Source organism: Argopecten irradians, chromosome 12, assembly GCF_041381155.1.
Source record: "Argopecten irradians isolate NY chromosome 12, Ai_NY, whole genome shotgun sequence".
NCBI lineage: Eukaryota > Metazoa > Mollusca > Bivalvia > Pectinida > Pectinidae > Argopecten > Argopecten irradians.
Genome location: NC_091145.1, coordinates 38683713 through 38711484, shown reverse-complemented (window position 1 = coordinate 38711484; position 27772 = coordinate 38683713). Strand labels below are relative to the sequence as shown.

The window sequence follows — 27772 nt, the reverse complement described above, 5'->3', positions numbered from 1 at the left end:
TATATGTGATTCAAATAGAGATGTCTGAATTTGAAATAGAGATATCTGTAATTTAAAAGAAGATATCTATTTTCAGTAGATATAGATATATCTGTATTTAAATAAGACATATCTTTATTTAAATACAAATAAGTCAAAATAAAGTGCAGGCTTTAATTATGTACACACAGCTTTTTAACTTTAAATAACATCTATATAAAAGTATATATATTTTTAATCTACCCAACATTTGCAATTGTTATGCAGAGTTCATTTTTGGACAGGTATGCTTTTTGTGGTTTTGTGAGCCTGTAAAAACCATGGTAACCAAATTTGCTTTTTTGAAATAACTGACATTATCAGCCACGCTGATCGAGCCATAATGAGTGTGAATGTGTAAACACGTGTCGTGACGTGTCGTGTCTATGTACATGTAAGTCAAAATTGTAAAGTAACAAAATGGAAAAGTTAAAAAAAATAAATTCATATTACACTAGACATGAAAATAATAAATAAACATCCTTCAATGGCTTCAATTATTTGCTGGAAAATGTGCTCAGAATGCAAAATCATCAGTAACAGCATTTTGCACCATTTATTCGAGAGCTTCTGGGTGCCGCCTCCCTCGCCTGATTTGCTTGGCCTCACGCCCCCTCAAACTTCAAATCCCGAATCCGTTCCTGTATAGGCCGTTACATATTATGTTTGTGTCATGGCGATGTTGTGTTATACGTCACACGTCAATAAATGCCATGAGCTCGCGGCTTGGGACATTTGGGAGTATTGCAGGCGCGACAGTAGACTTTGACTATGGTTCTCAAAGTCAAATCACCAAAATGACAACCACATTAAGATTTTATGGTACTTTGAGAAATTCTGGAATCCTTGTACTTTCTTTATTGTGTAGTATATGCGGTAAGTTTTGTTTTATCTGTTTTAATTTGTGTTTCGAGATTTTTGATCATGTTACAGTATTAAAATTCATAATTCTAGATCACACTGCATCATCATCATTCTTTAGTTCTCAAAAACATATAAGTATATATAATGAAATAAATTTTAAATAGTCCAGTCAATTTAGCGAATATGTAAGCTTTTTTTTCGCCCATCCTAAGATCATGAAATTAAGGAAATTCACACAAATGACAACTTTTATAGAGTGATGTCTGCCTCATTTGTAATACTGGGGGTACAAAATTAATTGTATGTGGAGTCTATCTTTAGTATAACACATATAACCTGAAACAGAAAAAAAAAAATAATGAATTGAACGACAAATCACTGAGTAATCAAAATGGCGAAATATGTTTCGGAATATTGCAATTTTAACATTTAAGCCCTCTTCAGATAAATAAAAATACAGATTTACTTAAAATAGCCTGCAATTGCATTTCATCCATTGAAAATGTAAATTTTTCTATTGTGCTTAAATTGTAAAAATTTAGTTGAATATCACATGCCTTTTCAAAAAGAACATTAAGAATGTCTATATAAATTCACATTCACATAAAAAATTTATTTCAGATTCTAAACAGTTTGAGCTACAATATTTACAAGTTCTATTTTCTGATAGAGTAACTGGACGATTTATTCACATGATACAAATAAACAGGAACCTTAACCATTGGCCAATTATTTCAATTTTATGTTATATCATATCCATATTAACAATTTACATAATTCTAGAGCAAGTATTTTAAGAACTTGAAAAGCAAATAACTCCAAATAGCAGATATCATTTTGTATACATTGAGTACGTATTGAAAATATCTATTTTCAGTTTATCAAATTTTAAAGTAAGTAATCAAGTATTGAAAAATATTGTATTTCATGTGATTTAGTTAGTGATATGTTGTAAACTTAAGCCAAAAGGAAACGAAAGCTGAATGTATTACTTTGGATTTTAATCATTACAAGCTGATTCTAGAATTCTAGAACTCCCGGTCACTCGTAGCCCGTCTATTTACCGTCATTTCGTTTATAATGCACCGTGTGTGTTGTAAAAGCTTACGCACGAGAAGACTTGTTATGTCGAGATTATCTTCCCGTCCTAGAAGATCCTTTGTCGAAGCACTACTGATCACGCGATTACATATAAAATTACGTGCCGAATGAATAGTATAGGATTTAAGATAACAATACGGTTCTTTCATACAAACTATTCCTTTTACAAAATATCAAATGGACCATGTCTTTAAAGAATTCGTTAAATAGTCAAACTGGTAGTTTTTCTTCGAACAACGATAATGATACAACACAGGGATATGAGGATCAGGTACAGTTTATATACACGTGTATTTTATATTTTATTTGGTACTACTTTAGAGGCATTATGTAGGTCTTATTATGAAGTCTTAGTGACCTAGATACTTTTTTTTTAATAAAAATCTATAGTTCAGTGTTACTGAACGGAACGATAAACATTGGTAATTGATAAAAGCCGTCGGGGGCATTTTGTTATTCAAAATGGCTGACATAGAAATGTTTATATTCTAATATCTTAAAAACTTATCGATATAGAATTATAATTATACCAATTACTAATGATTCTATTTGCATTAAGTAACCCTGAAATATAGGTATAGAACAAAAAACAGATTTCTACATCATTTAGTTTTCAAGATATTTTGCCTTTTGATATTTGTATGGCTGTCATTTTCAAAAAGTAACGAGTTGTTTAATTTTTTCTGCTTTTCCCAGATACATATTTCTTTGTCAGAAACATGTCTTCATACTATTTCAAAACATTAATTCTATATCTATTCATTTCATATATAATGTACAAAATCTCAAAAAAATGATCAAATAAAAGTGAGTTAAATCAATTAGTTAACACAGACCTTTTGGCATTGATATATAGTATTTTGTGTAAATCTCATGGAGTGGTCGGCTACAAATCACTTTCAATTTAATTTTGTAACTTGCCAAGACCATTAAGGGAGAATTCTCGGGTGTAGTTGTTGACAGTTGCTCCTGTGATTTGCAGCCGAGCGTCTATTTTTTCCCGATAAGATTAGCTTTTGTAAATATTTGCACATACATCCATGAAAAGCATCCTTCAAATGAAAATATAAAATTGAAGACCCTCTCCCCCCTTTTTTTCACTCCCATTTAATCTGCCAATGTAAAGACCCTGCCCACCCCTAACAATCCATTGGTATATACCTAATCAATGAATAGCAGTATCCACTCTTGCTGTTGCTGGGTTAGTAGTACATTAACTACAATGGTTGACAAGTGGATTGCATTTCCTGTGTGATAAAATGCCAAGAGATAAAATGACAGTATCAATATGAAAGACGGAGTTGGCAGTCGAAACTCGTTATCTCGAAATTCAACGGACCAAAGAAAATAATTCGACTCATCCGGAATTCGACTAAAACGTAATGTCATTAGGTTTGATCAGAACGTGGTTTTCAATGGTCATTATCTTATGACTATTACACCCGGGTACATGCCTATTACCGTGATCAGCATATTATCGTAATTTTCCAACAACATTGTAATAGGGTTTCTATTAAATCATTTTAGTTATATGTTTTCAAATGTTTTTGGATTTTTTAAAATAGATAGAAGCTTGAATTACGATAATATGATCGTCACGATAATAGGCATGCATCCTGATATACTCACTTCAATGGTTCATGCATCAAACTTATACGGAATATAGTAGCTGAGCAAATAAAAACAAGTATCTTTCTTATTTCAGAATTTAATGGTATTTCAAATTAATAACATAGCAAAATAAACAATAGTTTTCACCTACCGTATGCAGACTACACTCTCCGTTTCCGGCTCTCGCACTTATTGGTTAATATAATTTACGGTAAATGAAACGAAAGTAGATTTCTACACCAACGAAGAAATACATTGTATGACTAAGATACTAGTACGTATGCAACGACTAGTTAAACATTTAACATTGTGGGTTTTGAAATTATTTCGTACTATCAACATTCCATACAAGCCTTAGAAAACTCTTTCGTTTCTAATGATTCGTAAACAAACACGCTTCCGGTCATATCAGCCATGCTGATCGAGCCATGCTGAGTGTGATTGTGTAAACACGTGTCGTGTCTATGTACAGCCCAGGCTGTATCTCCATTTGCCCACTTTTTATAATCTGATAATTAGCAGAATGTTGTGACAAGGATTACAGTCTATTTCAGAGAGGTTATCCCTGATTTACCTGTGTTTACCTGTGAATTTCACCTGTGATACCTACTGTACTCGGCTACCCTGTACTAATCCCATAAGGGTATCATTTATGTATAACATGTAATGTTTAATACATTGATATTTACTCATACTTATATGTATACCTTTATAAATGTATGGTATGTAAAGGTTATTGCATGACTTTCGAGTAATAAGGGATTTATTACACCCGAGCGAAGCGAGGGGGTAATAACTCCCGAGTGATGAGAAATCATGCAATAACTGACTTACTGCATGCTTCCTAAACTCGAACAAAAAGGCAGGTTGATTGAAAAATTCTCACCTTTCCATCCCTATACCCCACTCTCCCATTGTTCTCTGTTTTGATTTACCTGTACCTTTTATGTTTGTGAGTACTTTTCAGTATTAGAGGTTCTTTGCTCATTGTTAATATACATATATATATGTATCAGTTTGTCATTGTCTATCGTAAGGAGCACAAGGAGTTTTTCCCATGTGTAGAGATAAAAACTTTGGTTTGGCAAAATGCTACATCAAAATGTTTTAAGAAGATATGTACAGTATGAAACAATTGGATTATTATCAACCTCTGTTCAGCGATTGCAAGAAAAATCAGTAAATGAAAAAAGAAATTGTCGGAAACTTTAAATGTAAGTAAATTTTATTTGAAATTAATTCCATCTGTGCTTTCAATTGATAAAATGCATTACTAAGGCATCATTTAATGAAACTTTTTGATGTACATTTAAATAAATGTGATTTTCTTATTGCATTGTATTTTTAAAAAAAAAATTGTCAGTATTTGTTAGTTGGTATTTTGATTAATCTAATCATTAGAACAAGGTGAGAAATGATTATCTCCCCTCTCTTACAGCATTTGTTACCATGGTTGACTGCACACATGTCCAGCCCCTTCCATGGTCATGTACTAATCCTGATTGGCCATGAATGGGGGATTTAGCCCCTTTCATGGTCAAGTAATCCTGATTGGCCATGAAAGGGGGTTATTGTGGAGTCGACTGTGGTAACAAGACATTTATTGGCCACACTTTTCCTTTGTGAGAGGTTGGAGGTATGCAGTAAACAATGTATTTTAAAGAGAAAAGTACAATATATTTTATGTAAACAAGTTTGAATTTGACTTTTTTTTAGGATAAGTCTCTCATCTCATAACTCTTTTTAGAGTGGCTTTTTTAAAGATTTGTACCTTTCAATGTTTTAATATGATTGTAAATCTTTTAAGATGAGACGTTAATAAATTATCTTATCTTATCTGACGGAAATAATATTACATGTAATAATCTTTTAATTTGTTACTCTTTTTGTGATGTCAGTTATGTTCTTGATTTTTTTATATTAATAAAATATAATTAACACATCAAACGTAAAATTAATATTTGGTCCTAACTTCAAAAACTTCAAAATTCATTTCTCTCTTTTTGCAAACATATACGTCGTGTAGATATGTTCATAAAACTACATTGAAATACATGTACATATACATATAAACACATAAATGATAACTATAGTTGCTAGTTGTGCATGAAGTTCAATCAAAACAGACCTTATTGGATATAGAGCTACATGTATTGAGGTATACATACATGTATAAACTTTAGTGGCATTTATAAGACAATTCACATTCAACAAATTTATGAAAAATAGTTTATGGTAATAATTATGTAATCATACAGTTTATGTTTACGCCTCTTTTCATTAGAAATCACCTTTGTGACAATTCTACTGAAATATTTATACTGCAATATATCGTCATTTTTAGGAATGCCGTTGAGCCATTTTGTCGACAAAAATCTTACTTTTACGTTCATAATTTGACCTGTTCGAACTATCTGAAATATAGTTTATTATCAAAAAACAGTGTTCGAACTATCACTAGCTAAACAATCATCTCAATAACATTCACATTCTCTCAAACAACTTGCAATCTGCAGAAACTTGTAGAAATGCTTATAGTGTGATAAGAAGGATGTGCATTATACATGTATATACATGACAAAATTACTTTTCAAATCATACAAAGTCAAATGCAAATGTAAGTTTTACGGGTTACACTTTCGCTATTACAGTGCTCAATGAATCCAAATATTGCATATTGAATAAAACGTATACGGTATTTAATTTATTATATTCAATTATATCAGGTGTGATATATTAGGGAGCATCTGGATTTTTCCCAAAAAATATCACCCTTGATGAAAAATATCTTTATTTTCTCGATGGCTAACATACAAATATATATACAGTATGTTTGACTTTTTTGTCGCTGAAGAATTGGAATTTCGGTACATCAGTACAGTTTGATATATATGGTATACAACTGAATATGGTATAATTAATTAGATACAAGTTCAATATACATTTGTATCTACATGTATATTGTTACATGTATCATCCTATAGAGTTAAACAGTATCTTGTGATATATTCTCTATATCGATCTGTAGCTACATAATTTAAGTGCACATGCCAACATGTATATATATTACAAGCATTATTGTCTTGACAAAGTCTTTATAATAATGATAGTGGAATATGTGTATTACTAATAATGATAAAAATAAACATCACATATCTGTTTTTAACTAATTCTTGAAATTGCAACAGTTTGTAAAAAACCCACTTTTTTCTGACACTTAATTCTCCTAAAACTTGGATGCAATTTTGTTCTTTAATTCACCATCCTAATGGTGAAATTTAGAAAGATTTGTCTGTCAAAATGCACATAATTTTATATAATACTGTTACTGTACTGTATACATGCCTATTGGTATCTCTCTATTTCTCCACTTTTGACAAACTATAGGCAGCTCAGGTAAACGAACACAGGTAAGCACAGGTAAAAATTAATATGGAACTGACTATAATTGGTTTTCCATTGTTCTCTTATACCAACACTTTTCTTTGTTCTCTAAAAGGTGGGCAAATGGAGAACACACCGTACAGGCTGGTTACAATTGTAAAGTGACACTAATTAGGAAACCAGACTTTAGAGGATTATTAAACAACTCACAATTAGAAGTCATTGTTGTAGTATGTTCCCATAGGCATGCATATACCGATCGTGATATGTGCAGGTAAACCAATCGTGTTACGACAAACCACAGGTGAATTTCAATTGCTTGTGTCTATGTTTCATTTACGTAATTATTTTTTTTAAATTTAAAATATTGACTGAAATTGATTTCGAGATAGCGACTATTTTTTTCGCCGAATATCCGTTCTAGGGACCAGGAATTGACTTTGACTCAACCGGACTTTCGAGTCGAGTCATGAAGTTTTTAGAGTTTGTGATTGTTTTAATATCTCTTTAAGTTTCAAAGTTTTAGATTGTTTCAATGCATTAATAACAGGTTTAGATTTCAGTTAAGAATTCTCATTAAACAGAACCATGAGATTGTTACCAATAGATATAGGAAATTTACAGTAGATGTGTTGGATATTATGTTCATTATTTCATATTTGTAAGTTATTGTCAGTAAAGAAAACACTTGACTACATTATTTTATACCATGTTTATTCTAATAACTGCCTTATCTCTAGTAGGTCCTCGCGTGTTGTCGCAGTAATGTTTCCCATTTTCATGTCTTGGACATGTCATTGGAAATGTCAATTATCCATATTACAAAGTAATCCAAGTTCTAATCAAAAGAGAATCGGTTCTGAACTCATTTGTTGTTTCAAAAAATGAACCAACAACACATATGACTGTTTATATCCAATCTTGTATGTTAATTTACCTAGCAAACTTCTGAATCTGAAATTTTGTGTTCTCTCCGAAACAAGTTTCACATCCTGGGGGCATTTATTGGAATAAATACGAGTATTTCATTTTCATATTCCATTTTTTGAACATTTGTTATTGTTAATGTAAAGTAATGGATTTATGTTTTTAGCCCACCATCATCATATGATGGGCTATTCGAATCGCCTTTCGTCCGTGGTCCATGGTCCGTGTTCCGTCCTTCCGTCCGTCTGTTAACAATTCTTGTTATCGCTATTTCTCAAAAAGTACAGAAGGGATCTTTCTCAAATTTCATATGTAGGTTCCCCTAGGGCCCTTATTGTATATATTGCATTTTGGGACCAAGCGGTCAACAAAATGACCGTCAGGCAGCCATCTTGGATTTTGATATTCAAAGTTTGTTATCATTATTTCTCTGAAAGTACTGAAGTGATCATTCTCAAATTTAGGCATATTGCATCGATCGGTCGGTCGGTCGGTCGGGTCGGTCGGTCGGTCGGTCGGTCGGTCGGTCGGTCGGTCGGTCGGTCGGTCTATCTGTCTATCTAACGATCGGTCGGTCGGTCGGTCGGGTCGGTCGGTCGGTCGGTCGGTCGGTCGGTCGGTCGGTCGGTCGGTCGGTCTATCTGTCTATCTAATTATTTATTTGTTTATTTAAATATTTATTTATATAAATATTTATTTATTTAAATATTTATTTATTTAAATATTTATTTATTTATCTATTTACTTATTTTTTTATTTATTTAAATTTAAATATTTATTCATCTATTTATTTATTTATCTATTTGTCCATCTATCTATTTATATGGAGACAAATTCGGTAAAGATTCATCGTTCCTACTTCATGTCATTCCATTTGTGACATCCTTTAGGCGTCACCCTACTAGTATTAAGACTTTTGGTATTTCTGTAAGTAACAAAATGGAAAAGTTAAAAAAAATAAATTCATAATGTTACACTAGACATGAAAATAATAAATAAACATCCTTCAATGGCTTCAATTGTTTGCTGGAAAATGTGTTCAGAATGCAAAATCATCAGTAACAGCATTTTGCACCATTTATTCGAGAGCTTCTGGGTGCCGCCTCCCTCGCCTGATTTGCTTGGTCTCACGCCCCCTCAAACTTCAAATCCCGAATCCGTTCCTGTATAGGCCGTTACATATTATGTTTGTGTCATGGCGATGTTGTGTTATACGTCACACGTCAATAAATGCCATGAGCTCGCGGCTTGGGACATTTGGGAGTATTGCAGGCGCGACAGTAGACTCTGACTATGGTTCTCAAAGTCAAATCACCAAAATGACAACCACATTAAGATTTTATGGTACATTGAGAAATTCTGGAATCCTTGTACTTTCTTTATTGTGTAGTATATGCGGTAAGTTTTGTTTTATCTGTTTTAATTTGTGTTTCGAGATTTTTGATCATGTTACAGTATTCAAATTCATAATTCTAGATCACACTGCATCATCATCATTCTTTAGTTCTCAAAAACATATAAGTATATATAATGAAATAAATCTTAAATAGTCAAGTCAATTTAGCGAATATGTAAGTTTTTTTTTCGCTCATCCTAAGATCATGAAATTAAGGAAATTCACACAAATGACAACTTTTATAGAGTGATGTCTACCTCATTTGTAATACTGGGGGTACAAAATTAATTGTATGTGGAGTCTATCTTTAGTATAACACATATAACCTGAAACAGAAAAAAATAATGAATTGAACGACAAATCACTGAGTAATCAAAATGGCGAAATATGTTTCGGAATATGGCAATTTTAACATTTAAGCCCTCTTCAGATACAGAAAACACTAAAATTTTACCCTTAACAAAATTAGTTTTTGATTAGATTTTTCAAACATGACCTTATGTATAGTATCATTGCATTTAAGTAATAATAATGATAAATAATAATACATATTTTATTTTCGTGTCACATATTTTAAATACATATAGAATAAACATAAAAAAAATGTCCGGCCTAAATTGACCTATGAGACACGCATACTTTCAAAATATTCATATTTTATGCAGTAAATAAATAGGTTGTATCAAACGTCTCACATGAACGTCTCACATGTGATATAACCTGATACATTCAAATATTGTTTCACATTATTAACCATTATAAAATGATAGAGCGTCTCTTTTTTTATAAATAAAAATACAGATTAATTTAAAATAGCCTGCAATTGCATTTCATCCATTGAAAATGTAAATTTTTCTATTGTGCTTAAATTGTAAAAATTTAGTTGAATATCACATGCCTTTTCAAAAAGAACATTAAGAATGTCTATATAAATTCACATTCACATAAAAAATGTATTTCAGATTCTAAACAGTTTGAGCTACAATATTTACAAGTTCTATTTTCTGAAAGAGTAACTGGACGATTTCTTCGCATGATAACATGATACAAATAAACAGGAACCTTCAACATTGGCCAATTATTTCAATTTTATGTTATATCATATCCATATTAACAATTTACATAATTCTAGAGCAAGTATTTTAAAAACTTGAAAAGCAGATAACTCCACATAGCAGATATCATTTTGTATACATTGAGCACGTATTGAAAGTATCTATTTTCAGTTTATCAAATTTTAAAGTAAGTAATCAAGTATTGAAAAATATTGTATTTCATGCGTTTTGGCATAAACGCTGAAAAATGGCTTAGTCCATCAATCTGAAAAACAAAACACGAATTTTCTGAATATACACCATGACAAATGTACCACCAAATGACATTGACAACTATTTTTACTTGACCTTGACAAATGTACCACCAAATGACATTGGCAACTATCTCTACTTGACCTTGACAAATGTACAACCAAATGACATTGACAACTATCTCTACTTGACCTTGACAAATGTACAACCAAATGACATTGACAACTATCTTTACTTGACCTTGACAAATGTACAACCAAATGACAATGACAACTATCTCTACTTGACCTTGACAAATGTACCACCAAATGACATTGACAACTATCTCTACTTGACCTTGACAAATGTACCACCAAATGACATTGACAACTATCTCTACTTGACCTTGACAAATGTACCACCAAATGACATTGACAACTATCTCTACTTGACCATGACAAATATACTTTGTCCAATTGAAATGAAATTTTCCATATTTAACCTTATTACCTTAAATGATTTAAAGAAATAAATTTGAACTTTAACACACAGATAACTTGATAAATTTCTTGAAAATTATGCATCGCCCATTACTTTCTATTGAGGGAAATGAAAAAAAAATCCCCAATTTTAATACAAGACCACAATGGAACTGTAAAACCCATTCATTAAAAGCTCCTCACTATGCTGGTAATTTTTGCCAAAATATATAAAAATCCAATGTAGTACAAAAAAGATATCCCATTTTTTGTGGTTCAAAATTATGGATTCAGTAAATTTTTGAAGTTGATAAAACTATCACCAAATGAGCTTTTCATAGACCTTAATTAAACCATTACTAGTAGATATCTGTCATTTCAACAATAACCTACACAGAAAAAAATATCAATGCATACGTTAGCAATATTTAGATATCACAAGTCTAAATTCATAGGTCATGCAATTTCGACTTTATAACAGTAGAAATGAGATCAGCAAGCCAACTTTGACTGACCATATACTCTAAAGGATGAAAATAAATTTATTTTTGTTGTAAAGAAATTAGTTAACAAAATCATATTTAACAGATCTTTATACAATTAGTATTAATAGCTATGCTGATTATCTCGATATTCTGCCTGAAAGAGCCAACAAAGGCTAATATGGTTGGTAAATTAGCAGCATTTATAGCAATTTAAAGCTTTCATATTTTTCTACAGAATAGTTCCAACTAAAACTTGGTCCATTAAGCAATTTTTTCCTGATATTTTCCGGGCTGAAATAACCACTTTCCCCAACTTTGATTCCTTAATATTTTTCCTCTTTCAATACCTACTTTTATCTTCATAAAAAACCAAAGACGAAGTAAAATCCTTGATTGACTGGACTAAAAGTAAATTTAAAGAAATGTTATTATTAGATTGTTGACATCTTAGTTAGTGATATGTTGTAAACTTAAGCCAAAAAGAAACGAAAGCTGAATGTATTACTTTGGATTTTAATCATTACAAGCTGATTCTAGAATTCTAGAACTCTTGGTCACTCGTAGCCCGTCTATTTACCGTCATTTCGTTTATAATACACCGTGCGTGTTGTACGAGAAGATTTGTTATGTCGAGAATATCTTCCCGTCATAGAAGATCCTTTGTCGAAGCACTACTGATCACGCGATTACATATAAAATTACGTGCCGAATGAATAGTATAGGATTTAAGATAACAATACGGTTCTTTCATACAATCTATTCCTCTTACAAAATATCAAATGGACCATGTCTTTAAAGAATTCGTTAAATAGTCAAACTGGTAGTTTTTCTTCGAACAACGATAATGATACAACACAGGGATATGAGGATCAGGTACAGTTTATATACACGTGTATTTTATATTTTATTTGGTACTACTTTAGAGGCATTATGTAGGTCCTATTAAGAAGTCTTACTGAATGGAACGATAAACATTAGTAATTATGTCCCCCAAACGAAGTGGGGGGCATATTGTTTTTGCTCCGTTTCTTATAATTATTATTATTTTTATAATTACAAGCTAACCGATATTTACATAATATATAATTAATTTTTCGCAATTTTCAGTCATGTGGACATGACGTACACAGCAATTATTTTACATGATAAATAATTTGCGTGCCCCTGTGCTTGGGCTGAGGTGACCAATATTACATTTCACGGTCCCGGAATAGCAGTTGAGATGGGTTGTTTTTATCTTTACATACGTTCCTTCCACATATTCATAATTCTAAATACAACTGTCGAAGACAGATATATCTGGATCAAATTATCGATGAAAAGTTACATAAAACATATGTATAAGACCACGATCGAGTGTATTGTGGGTAGCGATAGGCCTAGGACGTCTCCTTGCAGGCGGTATTTCAAATTATTATTTGCCTAGATGAAATAAATGATTTGTTTTAATTTCCAAGAGACAGGAGTCATCTCGTCTTTCCGTGTCAACACCAAAATAAAACTAACAGGCCTATTCAAGGACACGTCCTTGGCCTAGCTACTGTAAGATACTGACAGCTAGTGTATATATCCGATGTAAATCCTCAGATATATAATTATTTATTCTGTAGTAATAGAGCTACATGTACATGTAGCCCTCGCCAGATATTGTGAATAGTTTGAATAGGCATGTTTGCATGATATATTAAAAAAAAAAAAAAAACGAAAAAAAATTGCCGCCGGTTGTGAGAATCGAAAGTGATTTTTTTTAAAAGAAGCAGATAACATTGTTATTTTTAAGATGATGTATGATTGAGTATTTCCTAATAGGAAAAATAAAAATTTGTAAATGTAATGTGCATGTAGCTGTTTTTTCAGCATGAAGAAAAGTGAAAAAAATGATAATAACACATTGATCACAAATCACAAAGTTTTCTCTGATATGCTCGAACGTCGGTGAAGACACGCCCTGAGAGGAATGAGTTAGATTTCGCCGAGACGAAGCACAGGCTCGTGTTACGGTGATACGGAGAAAACGACAGTTTTTATTTTATACCATGGAATATCAAAGTCATATGCAATGAGAAATTGTACAATAAATTTTAGATTATATCTTTCTTCTGCGTATGCATCGTAAAATTCTACTAAATTGCATAGAAAATCACGATAACTGCAGGTACAGGTAGGCCTAATGGGAACAGATCCGATTTGATGCATTCATCTCAAATATAAAAAAAATGAATGCTATTGCCGAAACCTTTTTGACTAGAGATAGTCTTAAGTCTTCAAAGATAGCTTTTTTAATGAATAAGAAAAAAAACCACGAAAAAATAACGATAGATGCTCGCAACCTGGCCAGTGGTACCGCGGTTTCATCGGTTTTCGACGGCAAAAGACCAAAATAGATTTTTTACACACAATGTCAAACATATTCAATTCAAATCATTAATTATATGTTTCAGAAGCATGTTAATGATGTTTTTGTGCAATATTTCATGAATTTCATCTACTAAACGAAGCATTGTATCCACAAACGCTGTAAGATTTACATTGTAGCCTACGTAGGCCTACTAAAGTGACGTTTAAATAATGGAATGTTTCAAGATAAAGTAACACTATTATTTTAAACTATGTTAAGCTGTATATGAGTGCAAATTGCCACCACAATACCACAAATGAATGCTTATTCAATTCTTCAAAACGTCAGCTTGCAAGGTCGAATCACCCGGTCTCATAGAGGATTAAAAAGTGACGTCATTGGAATGTTCGGGATCAAATCGTCAAATTTAGAAATGGTAATCAGAATAAAGAAATTAATCATTTATTTACTCACATCGCAATATTTTCATATCGCAACTGTTACAGGAAATTCTTATTACCTGGTATCGAGTTCTATGCCTGATTAATCTCGATATTAGTGCTGAAAATATCTGGTTTATTGATATTGTTCCGCTACTTTTGTTGAGTTTGAATTCGCAAATTCGAAGGGCGTCAGAACGCTTGTTTTCAACCGGAATCAACACCGTAGTGATAAAGACCTTCCAAGTGAATTTTTGCATCGGGGGAACAGGGACATAAAAAGTTGATTTTCTCAAAAAGTAAGAAAAATAAAATACATTAATTTTGCTGGAACACTAAAAAAATCATTCTGATTTCGGAACAGTTGGAATCATGAAGATACCTCTAACAGTATTTTTATTATTATTAGTATATATTATGTAAGTAATTATTATTACAAGCTAACCGATACTTACATTATATATATCATTGGCTTCTTAGGTAAAATATGTGTTTTCGTTTAAATATCACATACAGTGTATATAACAATAATGACAATAAAACAGCTAACCGAATTTTATATAATATATGTATAATTCATTTTTCACAAAAAAAGATACTGGCAGCCTCTTGAAACGTCATGATATACGCGTGCATAGCAAAAGGTCTCCAATACTTTTAAATGACATACGTATCAAATTACTAGTAAACTTTTCTGTCATAATTTGCGTGCCCTTGTGTTTTGGCTGAGGAGACAAAGATTGCATTTTACGGTCTCGGAATAGCAGTTGAGACTGCTTGTTTTACACATGTTAATATAAATTTAACTGTCGAAAACAGATATATCTAGTATATAAGACCACGACCGAGAGCATCGTTGGTAGCGATAGGCAAAGGACGACTCCTTGCAGGCGGTGTATGGGATTTGCAAATTATTTCGTCTAGATGAAATAAATGATTATTCTAATTATTGGTTTATGTAAATTATTAATGTACTTGCAATATTTCCGACGTTGGACATTTTTATTTTTCTATAATTAATATCGATGCTGCTTTCGATTGTGCGATGAGATGAGATGAGGAGGTTTTCCCCTGTCGACACCAAAATAAAACTTGTATTGTAAGATATTGACCGTGTATTCTACATACAGAAGATGGTATTCAAAACGAAAGCAAATTGTCTGTTATTTACACGATTTTGCGCAAGGCGAAACGCTTCTTTGATGATCAAGAAAAGATGCATTCACTAAACCGAATGTGAGTGTGTACTCCTTTTTACTACCTTGGGAAATATGTAAGCGATGTCATTCCGATGATTGTGACGTCACTGTTTGGCGGGACTGACTGCCGTTTCATTCACTCCTACTAAAAGTGACGTCACTGGAATGTTCGGGATCAAGTCATCAAATTTAGAAATTGAATCAAACGAAAGAAATTAAACATGTATTTACTGACATCGTAATATTTTCCTATTGCAACTATTACAGGAAATTCTTATTGGCCGGTATCGAGTTCTGTGCCCGACTAATGTCGATATTAGTGTTGAAAATGCATTATTTCTTGATATTGTTCCGCTTCCTTTGTTGATTTTAAATTCGTAAAATGAACTTAACCCGAGAAGGGCGTCAGAGCGCTTGTTTTCAATCGGAATAAACACCGTAGTGATAAAGACTTCCAAGTATGGCAACAGTAAATATTTGCATCAGGGAAATAGGGACACAAAAAGTCGATTTTCTCCAAAAGTAAGTAAGTTACACTACATTAATTTTGCTGGAACACTTGAAAAATCGTTCTGATTTCAGAACAATTGGAATTATGAAGAAACCTCTTATAGTATTTTTTATTATCATCATTATATATAATGTAAGTTAATTAATATTATTATTTTTATTCTTATTTCTTCCACTTTCTTCCGCCGCGCGGGTTTCCGCAGCTTTTCTCAGAAACTACTGGGCCGATTATCAAGAAAATTCACATACATACTCATTAGGGTGTGGGATTGTGCATAAAGGTTTTTTTCCGGTTTCGGTCTCCGATCTCAAATAGGGATTGGATTTCGTTTTTATGTTAACCATGCTTGTATGGAGCAATTCCTCTAAGAATATATTCTATGGTTAGCGCCCCATATTGAATATATGCTTAGAGGAATTGCTCCATACAAGCATGGTTAACATAAAAACGAAATCATATCCCTATATTTACACTCACACGACTTTTTATTTATATTTGATGCAATAAAATCGTCATTTGAAAGTGACGTAATTATTCAATAAAAGTCGGTCAAAAGTGGGAGGAGCTTACTCAATTGAACAGCGAATGAGGACGCTTCACGTAAGGTAGAATTATTCATCCGCGACGACAAAAAAGTTCAATATTTAATTAAATATATATTCAATTTTGCTAAAAGTTAATATATAGCGTAATAACATAAAGAATTTGTACACGGCCACATGTGTGAACTCGGTGATCGTTATTGTGCAGCGAGGCGACTCGGCTGACGCACGCTTACACACTTGAGTTTGCCGAAGTTGTCAAAACACCGATTTTCAAGTAGCTCAATGTGTTTGAGATGTCGTCTGACTTGACGATATTACATCCTTGAGAGCCATGTGATTATATAAGCTACGCTTAGATCCATATCGCCATCGATAGATGAAACAAATTCACTTGTGAATTCACTTGTGTTCGATGGATACAATGTATTTGTGGTGACGCGTAACTGTCAACACGTGGATTATTAGCGGTGCATGTTTTATAATACACATGATTAAATTCTCAAAGAACAAAGACAAGAGGATATGTTTATAACTGACCTCTATCAGAGGGTCTCACGCCCGTCCTGGGAAATGTGTACACGTGCACTTAGGAAGGACAAGTGTTAACGATTGCACGTACTACCTTGCTGATACAACCCTAAAAAATCACAACTGGAAAAAGACTTAGGAGTAATGATCGATAGCAGTCTCGAATTCGAAAACCATATATTTGAAAAAATCAAAAGAGCAAATATGATGATGGCAATAATAAGAAGAGCATTTATAAATTTGGACAAAGAAACCTTTCTATTATTATATAAATCATTAGTGAGAACTCATCTTGATTTCGCATGTGCTATCTGGTTTCCGTACAAAGCGAAATACATCGAAAAAATCGAAGGAGTACAAAGAAGGGCAACAAAGCTGGTCGCTGAAATTAAAAACCTTTCATACATAGACAGACTAAAATATCTACAGTTACCAACATTAGCGTTCAGGAGACAGCGAGGAGATATGATAGAAATTTACAAAATAACCAACGGAATATACGATCGTGAAGCTACGGGATTTTTGAAGATGTGGAAAGATGTTTCGTCGCGGTCTGGAAATAGAGGAAATTCTTTAAAAGTATACCCTCAACAATGTAACACTGTAAAGAGAAAAAACAGTTTTTCACTACGTACTGCAGCGGTGTGGAACAACTTACCAGAGAGTATTGTTTGTGCTAAGAACTTAAATTGTTTTAAAAATGAACTGGATAGACATTGGAAAAATATCGATCTATTTTATGATTTCAAGGCTAATTGACAACCTGAGGTGATATTACAATCAATAACTGTATTCATATAGTATGTACTGAATTTGAGTCTGGTGTAGAGGATATATTATCCTGTACCAGAAATCTGTCATTAAATGTCATTAAATGTCCACCCCAAAGGCTCGATCGTAGGACGAACTTAGACACAGAGGTTATGTTTACATTTGACACCCATCAACAAAAATGAAAGCACGTCGCCTCGGTCGGGATATTTTTCCGTTTCTTTATACAATTGTTAATTTAAAAATTGTTTGAATCATATATTAATATAAAACATGTATATATCATTTACATTTTTCCAAAATTCCATGAAAAACAACAATATACACGTAATGTTGCGTCAAAATGTAAACAAAGCCATGTGTTTCTTTTAAAAAAAAGTAGTCCTTTTACGTTGCACAGAACATTTTCATACGCAAGTTCAAAGTTCAATGTTACCATGCAGTTATGGTAAACAAAATCGGCTAGTATTAGCGTATAGTGACCAAGCCTAGCAAGTGTAAATATAGAAAATTGGTATGTAGGGGTTTTAAGGGATGGCGAACAACATGCAATGGTTTTCGTAAAGATTTTAGTATTCCAAGATGGCCGCTGGCCCACTTCCTGTTTTCAGGTTTCGGACTTCTATCTCAATGAAAATTGGTATATAGGGGTTTTAAGGGATGGCGAACAACATGCAAACTTTTTTGTAAAGATTTTGGTATTCCAAGATGGCCGCTGGCCCACTTCCTGTTTTCAGGTTTCGGTCCTCGATCTCAATGAAAATTGGTTTATAGGATTATTAAGGGATGGCGAGCAACATGCAAACGTTTTGATAAAGATTTTGCTATTCCAAGATGGCCGCTGGCTCACTTCCTGTTCATCAGGTTTCGATCTTCGATCTCATGAAAATTGGTCTACAGGGGTTTTAAGGGATGGCGATCAACATAAAAACATTTTCGTAAATATTTTTGATATTCCAAGATGGCCGCTGGGCTAACATCCTGTTTTTATATTTTGGTCTGATTTCAATAAAAATTAGAATATAGGGGTATTAAGGGATACTGATCAATATGATAAAAAATTTAAAAGATTGTCGCTGGGCCAACTTCCTGTTTTCAATTTTTCGTCAGCAATTCATTGAAAATTGGTAAATGGGGGTTTTAACTTAAAATTTTAAGGGATGCCATACAGTCATGATAACTGCCAAATTAATTCCTCGGAAAATAGCATTGTATTACCGTATTTTTGCGCGAATAGTGCGCACTTTTTTTTTCATAAATTCTCAAGTGAAAAGTTGGGGTGCGCACTATACTCAGGTACAAGGCATGGCCAGGTCCTGGGTCATGATCACCGAGTTATGTAGTTATGTACATTTTAGGAGAACCTGAATTCCTATATAAAAGTACATCAAAATTCTCCCAAGATATTCATATACACTGTGCAACTGCATTCTTGATTTGTTGCAATTGGGGGTGCGTTTTGGGGACTATGTAATGGTGTCCATTACAATGAGTACTTGTTGATAAAAGCCGTCGGGGGCATTTTGTTATTCAAAATGGCTGACATAGAAATGTTTATATTCTAATGACTTAAAAACTTATCGATATAGAATTATAATTATACCAATTACTAATGATTATATTTGCATTCAGTAACCCTGAAATATAGGTATAGAACAAAAATCAGGATTCTACATCATTTAGTTTTCAAGATATTTTGCCTTTTGATATTTGTATGGCTGTCATTTTCAAAAATTACGAGTTGTTAAATTTCGAAAGTCCTTTTCCACGTTTAAAATCAGAACAAGTTGGTTTTATTACTGGGTGTGAGTGGTCTGATCTATAACCTGGTTCTATTACTGAGTGTGAGTGGTCTGATCTATAACCTGGTTTTATTACTGAGTATGAGTGGTCTGATCTATAACCTGGTTTTATTACTGAGTGTGAGTGGTCTGATCTATAACCTGGTTTTATTACTGAGTGTGAGTGGTCTGATCTATAACCTGGTTTTATTACTGAGTGTGAGTGGTCTGATCTATAACCTGGTTTTATTACTGAGTGTGAGTGGTCTGATCTATAACCTGGTTCTATTACTGAGTATGAGTGGTCTGATCTATAACCTGGTTTTATTACTGAGTGTGAGTGGTTTGATCTATAACCTGGTTTTATTACTGAGTGTGAGTGGTCTGATCTATAACCTGGTTTTATTACTGAGTGTGAGTGGTCTGATCTATAACCTGGTTTTATTACTGAGTGTGAGTGGTCTGATCTATAACCTGGTTTTATTACTGAGTGTGAGTGGTGTGATCTATAACCTGGTTTTATTACTGAGTGTGAGTGGTCTGATCTATAACCTGGTTTTATTACTGGGTGTGAGTGGTCTGATCTATAACCTGGTTTTATTACTGAGTGTGAGTGGTGTGATCTATAACCTGGTTCTATTACTGAGTGTGAGTGGTCTGATCTATAACCTGGTTTTATTACTGAGTGTGAGTGGTCTGATCTATAACCTGGTTCTATTACTGAGTGTGAGTGGTCTGATCTATAACCTGGTTTTATTACTGAGTGTGAGTGGTGTGATCTATAACCTGGTTTTATTACTGAGTGTGAGTGGTCTGATCTATAACCTGGTTTTATTACTGAGTGTGAGTGGACTGATCTATCACCTGGTTTTATTACTGAGTGTGAGTGGTCTGATCTATAACCTGGTTTTATTACTGAATGTGAGTGATCTGATCTGTAACCTGGTTTTATTACTGAGTGTGAGTGGACTGATCTATAACCTGGTTTTATTACTGAGTGTGAGTGGTCTGATCTATAACCTGGTTCTATTACTGAGTGTGAGTGGTCTGATCTATAACCTGGTTTTATTACTGAGTGTGAGTGGTCTGATCTATAACCTGGTTCTATTACTGAGTGTGAGTGGTTTGATCTATAACCTGGTTTTATTACTGAGTGTGAGTGGTTTGATCTATAACCTGGTTTTATTACTGAGTGTGAGTGGTCTGATCTATAACCTGGTTCTATTACTGAGTGTGAGTGGTTTGATCTATAACCTGGTTTTATTACTGAGTGTGAGTGGTCTGATCTATAACCTGGTTTTATTACTGAGTGTGAGTGGTCTGATCTATAACCTGGTTCTATTACTGAGTGTGAGTGGTCTGATCTATAACCCGGTTCTATTACTGAGTGTGAGTGGTCTGATCTATGACCTGGTTTTATTACTGAATGTGAGTGGTCTGATCTATGACCTGGTTTTATTACCGAGTGTGAGTGGTCTGATCTATAACCTGGTTTTATTACTGAGTGTGAGTGGTCTGATCTATAACCTGGTTCTATTACTGAGTATGAGTGGTCTGATCTATAACCTGGTTTTATTACTGAGTGTGAGTGGTCTGATCTATAACCTGGTTTTATTACTGAGTGTGAGTGGTCTGATCTATAACCTGGTTCTATTACTGAGTATGAGTGGTCTGATCTATAACCTGGTTTTATTACTGAGTGTGAGTGGTCTGATCTATAACCTGGTTTTATTACTGGGTGTGAGTGGTCTGATCTATAACCTGGTTCTATTACTGAGTATGAGTGGTCTGATCTATAACCTGGTTTTATTACTGAGTGTGAGTGGTCTGATCTATAACCTGGTTCTATTACTGAGTATGAGTGGTCTGATCTATAACCTGGTTTTATTACTGAGTGTGAGTGGTCTGATCTATAACCTGGTTCTATTACTGAGTATGAGTGGTCTGATCTATAACCTGGTTTTATTACTGAGTGTGAGTGGTCTGATCTATAACCTGGTTTTATTACTGGGTGTGAGTGGTCTGATCTATAACCTGGTTTTATTACTGAGTGTGAGTGGTCTGATCTATAACCTGGTTTTATTACTGAGTGTGAGTGGTCTGATCTATAACCTGGTTTTATTACCGAGTGTGAGTGGTCTGATCTATAACCTGGTTTTATTACTGAGTGTGAGTGGTCTGATATATAACCTGGTTCTATTTTTGATGAAGTGAGGCTTGTTAATAAACTGTCTGAAGTTAGTATATAATCTAATCTCGCTTGTCTGATTGGTGTTCTTCTGTGCCAAGTGTATCGTTTAGTGCCAGGGTTAAGTTCTCTAAATGTGTCAAAAAGCCCGTACTTTTTGTTCAATTCTAATACTTTTTCCCTGGTTTTGGGATTATTTATTTTTGGAATTGCAGCAATCTAGAGTAAAATCAAAATTCATATTCAGGTACCCACAAATTATGTAGTTATTATTACCAATATCAGTATTGGGTCCATATACAGTAATCAAAGTTAGTTTCTGTCCTTCAATTTCAATATTTAATGCCAAATAGTTAATGTGATCATCTCTTTTAGCCTGAAATATTTTATTTTTATTTAGTTGTTATTAAAAAGAATAGCTATTCCTCTGGAATTAGAATTATAAGAGTTAAAAACGAAGTCAAAGTCCTATATGGAGTTAAGTACCGATTGCGCATGCACCAAAAGCAAATGAATTATTTTATATTATTTTTGTTAAATAGACATATATACCCGATGAAACACCAATTAGTGTTAAACTAATTATGATCGTTAACTCTATCGGCGGTGCAGCATCATGATTATTGTGTGTCTCATACGTTTTATATAGACTGGATCACAGGGACCTGGCACGAAAGTGTTGATTTTGTGATTTTGGCTTGGTTTTTGAGGTAAACATTAGAGGCGAGACGACATTTCGACAGGACAGGGATATGTCTACCTAGCAAATTTTTCGTAAATTTTCCGATTCATCAAGCCATAACTTTGTCAATACATTGCCAATTTTGTTCATCAAGCACTTAATGGAAAGATAAATGATTTTCCTTTAAGGTAAGATATACGTCAATGGTATAAAGAGCCCATTTATTAAAATAATCAGTTTTAAAAAAATATGTCCGTTTTTCTCGACCGCCGAGTTCATATCTTTGACACTATAATATATATGTATACTGTTGGTTAAAAAAATCGTGCCAGGTCCCTGTGGACTGCATGCAAGGATGAAAGATTTTTTTAATATTTTTTATCTTTATAATATTCTGTGCCTTTGCATGTGACACTTTAATAAAATACCGATGTGCAGCTGGAATTCATTCCTCCTTTTGTTCGTTTGTTGTTCTTTCTTGTGTTTGCTAGTTCTTTCGTTCGCTCTTTATTTCGTTCGTTCGTTCGATCGTTCGTTCGTACATCTGTTAGATTTGAAGAGGGGAAGCTTATTTAAAGTTGTATTTCTTGTATTTTCACCATCACAGACTGTCATACATTGTGTGAATTTAAGAACTTTGCCAATACAAACTTTACAAAACTCGGTAAATATGGGAAGTTTAAAGCAAACAAAAATATACAGAACGCTTTAAATGCTTTTTCTATGACAAAATGAGAAAAAGTTTTAGACTATGCAACTTTAAGCGATCGATTACCTGGATGAATATCCCGTGTTTTGATCGCGATCAAATCTAGTTTTTATTTGTTTTCATACTAATTCCGACTTTCTGATTTGCAGATTCTTTTTTTCATACTACTATGATCGATTTTTTTCATGCTAAATCTGGTATTCTGATTGGTGATTTTTGTTTTCATGCTAAATCTGGTATTCTGATTGGTGATTTTTGTTTTCATGCTAAATCTGGTATTCTGATTGGTGATTTTTTTTTTCATGCTAAATCTGGTATTCTGATTGGTGATTTTTTTTTCATGCTAAATCTGGTATTCTGATTGGTGATTTTTTTCATGCTAAATCTGGTATTCTGATTGGTGATTTTTTTCATGCTAAATCTGGTATTCTGATTGGTGATTTTTGTTTTCATGCTAAATCTGGTATTCTGATTGGTGATTTTTTTTTCATGCTAAATCTGGTATTCTGATTGGTGATTTTTTTTTTCATGCTAAATCTGGTATTCTGATTGGTGATTTTTTTTTCATGCTAAATCTGGTATTCTGATTGGTGATTTTTTTTCATGCTAAATCTGGTATTCTGATTGGTGATTTTTTTCATGCTAAATCTGGTATTCTGATTGGTGATTTTTTTATACCACGAAATGAAAAAAAAATCCGAGAGTGGCGCGAAATCCAGACGTTATCATAACGTCATAATAGAAACATTAACGTTGCGTAATGATTTGGAAAAATAATCCCTTGGAAAACCAATGGAATTGAACGTTTAAATGTGTTTTTTGATCAAATAGGCTGGAAAATTAATTCTAAGCATTGATGTCACTATTTTACTATTTTTTATATTCATCGAGTTATGAAATATCTTCTTTTTTTTGCAAACTTTTGTGAGGATCCGCTACGCGGAGATCGACGTTGCTTATTGATTTGGAAAATTATCCCTTGGAAAATCAATAGAATCGCATGTTTAAACGTATTTTATTTTATCAAGTACAAGTAGTCTAAAAATTAATTATAAGCATTGATGTGACTTTGTTTTAATTTCATCGTATTACGCGGATTCACAAAGTTTGCGAACAAAATTTCTTTCATACCACGATGAAAATAAAAATAGTGACACCAATACTTAATAAAACAAAATTTAAGTGCACTCTTAAACCTCGAAGCGGTTTATAATGAGATAAAACTAAGATATTGTGTTATATCTCCATATCATAAAAAATCACTCAAATTGATCCTTATAATTCAATTTTCTCTTCAACATTCCGATTTCATTTTGGGAATCTTTTCTATGAAATCATTACGTAGTCACCTTAGCCAATCAGAAACGGCATTAAAAACGGTGACGCGATTTTTTCCTGTAATGGCTGATAAAGTGATTTTAAGCATATTACGATGCTTGGTACAAGCAAGCGAATCAAAATATGTTTAAAACAAACTATTTGCTTGCTAAAAAGAACCGCAAAGTATAATGATATTGTTCACTTTTTGTCTTTGCAGCAGTGTTTTGCACTCGACGGAAGACCGTTGGATTTGCAGCAGTGTTTTGCACTCGACGGAAGACCGTTGGATTTGCAGCAGTGTTTTGCACTCGACGGAAGACCGTTCGAGTAGCCGTTGTAGTGTGCTTGTCTTTGATCGCTCTGTTTTATTCCAAATGGAATACCCCTACTACGAATGACCCTCCCGGTAGGGATAAGGACCGTGAAACAGGTCCACAATGCAACTTCATTAAACCAATCATGGAAATCAAGGAAAACCCCATCATTATCTATGTGAACAATCCCGCACATTGGCTTAACGACTGGATCGGGTCAGGTTGGGAAAGTTCGACCATCTTCAAACCATGTCCTGTTTCCAATTGTGTCTTGTCGAAAGACAAAGAAAATATTTGTAACAGTCACGCAGTATTGATAAGGCCTTTCGATTTTCGATCTTCGTGGAAAAAGAAGCTTGGCCAGGTGTGGATTCTCATGGAGCATGAGGCCCCGACCAGTTTTGACTACCCGCCAGGTAGGAACATAAAGCCTCACCACAACAACCTGTTTAATTGGACGTTTACCTACAGACGTGACTCTGATTTTACACTGGAACATGGCTACTTCAAGAAACGGTCGCAAGAGTTTGACAGTAGGTCTCTAGAACGTTCGATAAAATCCAAAACTAAAAGTGCTGTTGGCTTTATAAGTAATTGTGGTGTTAGCTCGAAACGAGACTTCTATGTGAAAAAACTTCGACAAAGTGGTCTGGATCTCGACATTTTTGGGACATGTGGAAACTTAAAATGTCGAGGTGACAATAGACACAAAACATCCTGGAATACTTCAGGTGCTATTAATACATGTTTTGATGTGATGAATACCAAGTACAAATTTTATCTTTCTTTCGAAAACTCGATTTGTGTTGATTACGTCACAGAAAAATCACTCAACCTAATCATGAGTCGTGACATCGTTCCAGTGATCCGTGACGGTGTAAATCATTCTTTGTTTCATCCACCTGGATCGTACATCCACACACGTGATTATTCCAGCCCTCAACAGCTTACAGAATTCTTGTTGGGTATTGCAAAAAATGAAACTAAGTACCGTGAGTATTTCAAATGGAGAAAGTACTACACGATTCAAGGAATCATTGATGTATTGCAGAGAAATTTCTGCGAGATATGTAAGCGTCTTCACAATCCTGAAAAATACCATCGTATTTATAATGACATAGGGAAATTCATGTGGTATGGAGAAAAGCAGGCTTGTTTTGATGCGAACGACTTGTGATGAATGTTGATGTACATAATCTATATAATAGCACTTATGACAATAAACCATATAGTGCGGTTATCGGAGGGCACCTGCTGATTTGGTAGCGTGTTACCTAAAACAAATTATGTCAGAATTGCTGAAGAGTTATTCCCCCTTTTTAATTGAAGACATTTTGGTACAAGGACAGCTTTGAAAGAGGCTAAATTTATGTGAAAAAATAATTGGGTTTGAACACTCAATTTCTTCACCCTCCCTGAAATCCCTCCCATTGTTTGTTTTCTGCTGTTGTTTTTTTTCTTTGTATTTCAGCCAGGATCGTCACAGCTCCTGGACCTTGCCAATGGTACAAGTCAAGTTTTAACGAAAGACTATTCCACAACTCATTGGACTTTGTATGAGTGGCAGAATGTTTCTGCATTTTCTGACGTTGCAGATTTCACGGTACAAACTATTGATTTATATTGACTGATTGATATCATATTGATTATATATGCTGTTTATATTGACGACTGACGTGAATCAGTTGATATCTGTTTCCCAGTATCACTGATCATTATTGTCATCTGATTGATTGATTGATTGATTGAGAAGGGTTTCCCAGAATCAATCAATTTATTTGATTGATGGCTTGCCATTATGGTCTATTGATGGACCGGCGGCCATGTTAATTGGTGGATTACTGTTTCCCAGAATCTATCAATTAATTTGTGTTGAAATTTTGATTGAATTTGTTTGATGGCGTGCCATTATGGTCTATTGACAGACCGTGCCGCCAAATGTAGATATTAATTAAAGCTTTGACCAGAAATCCAAAATTTGAATTCTTTGTTTTCTGTGCATCTACTGATAAACATCAAAGAGACAAAAAGAACATGTGTAGACGGATTTGTATTTTTCATATCTGACAAAAATCACAAAATTACAATATTGAATCCTGTATTGCAAGTTGTTAAAAAAGCAGAATTGCAGAAGTAAGACATTATGGGAACCACACGATACCACCATTTGTTGGAATACATATAGGATCTTACATGAGTGTTCATTTCATATGAGATTTTATGAAACGAGTCTAAGAAGTTGTTTTTTTCATTTTTGCGAGCCTTGGTGAGCAAAAATTAAAACTTCGAGACGAGTTTCATAAAATCTCATATGAAATGAACAGAAATTTAAGATACTTTTTATCACATAACTACAAATACCACATGATAAAGAATTTCATGTCAAAATGTATTCCGAAATTCCAGCAGAGACCGCCATTTTGTCTCACCTTCCTCGTTGTCCTGACGTCACGTCATTTTACCTGTCATTTTATTGTTTCTGTCTGACGTCACAATGAATGTCCAGCCAATGACAATAGCTCCAGGTCATATTACACTAGTGACATACGCAAAACTATTACACGAGCGAAATTACTGGATATCACGCGGATTATGTGTTAAATATTTTAAAGCTAGGATTTCATAATAAAACATCATGACGCCATTAATGACTTTACTAAAACAATGATATACTAATTTTTTTTACCAAGGTACATTTGATCACAAAGATTTACATTATTGTGGTAAAATTATTATTTCAACGATGACAACTGCATCAGTGGTGACTTTTGAACAGGTAAACGTTACCTACATATATATAAATATATATAATAAATATTTGCAGAATAAAGGAAACATTCCTGCAAATGATTGACTTATGTCCAGATGACGTTACTCATAAAACTGACGTCATTT

General features: G+C 33.5%; 1 protein-coding gene across 6 annotated transcripts; it reads left to right on the top strand.

Moving 5' to 3' along the window:
* The first annotated feature begins 660 nt into the window (after positions 1 to 660).
* Positions 661 to 26854, top strand: LOC138304935 (4-galactosyl-N-acetylglucosaminide 3-alpha-L-fucosyltransferase 9-like). Of its 6 annotated transcripts, none has more exons than XM_069245346.1 (2): positions 661 to 894; positions 24820 to 26854. In XM_069245346.1, the coding sequence occupies exons 1-2, from the start codon at positions 681 to 683 to the stop codon at positions 26052 to 26054; spliced, it is 1449 nt and encodes a 482-aa protein (XP_069101447.1). In that variant the 5' UTR covers positions 661 to 680; the 3' UTR covers positions 26055 to 26854. The 6 variants fall into 6 exon arrangements, with proteins under 6 accessions (XP_069101447.1, XP_069101444.1, XP_069101448.1 ...); XM_069245343.1 differs by having other exon boundaries at positions 24781 to 26854; XM_069245347.1 differs by lacking the exon at positions 661 to 894 and adding an exon at positions 4661 to 4808 and having other exon boundaries at positions 24781 to 26854.
* The last annotated feature ends 918 nt before the right edge of the window (positions 26855 to 27772 follow it).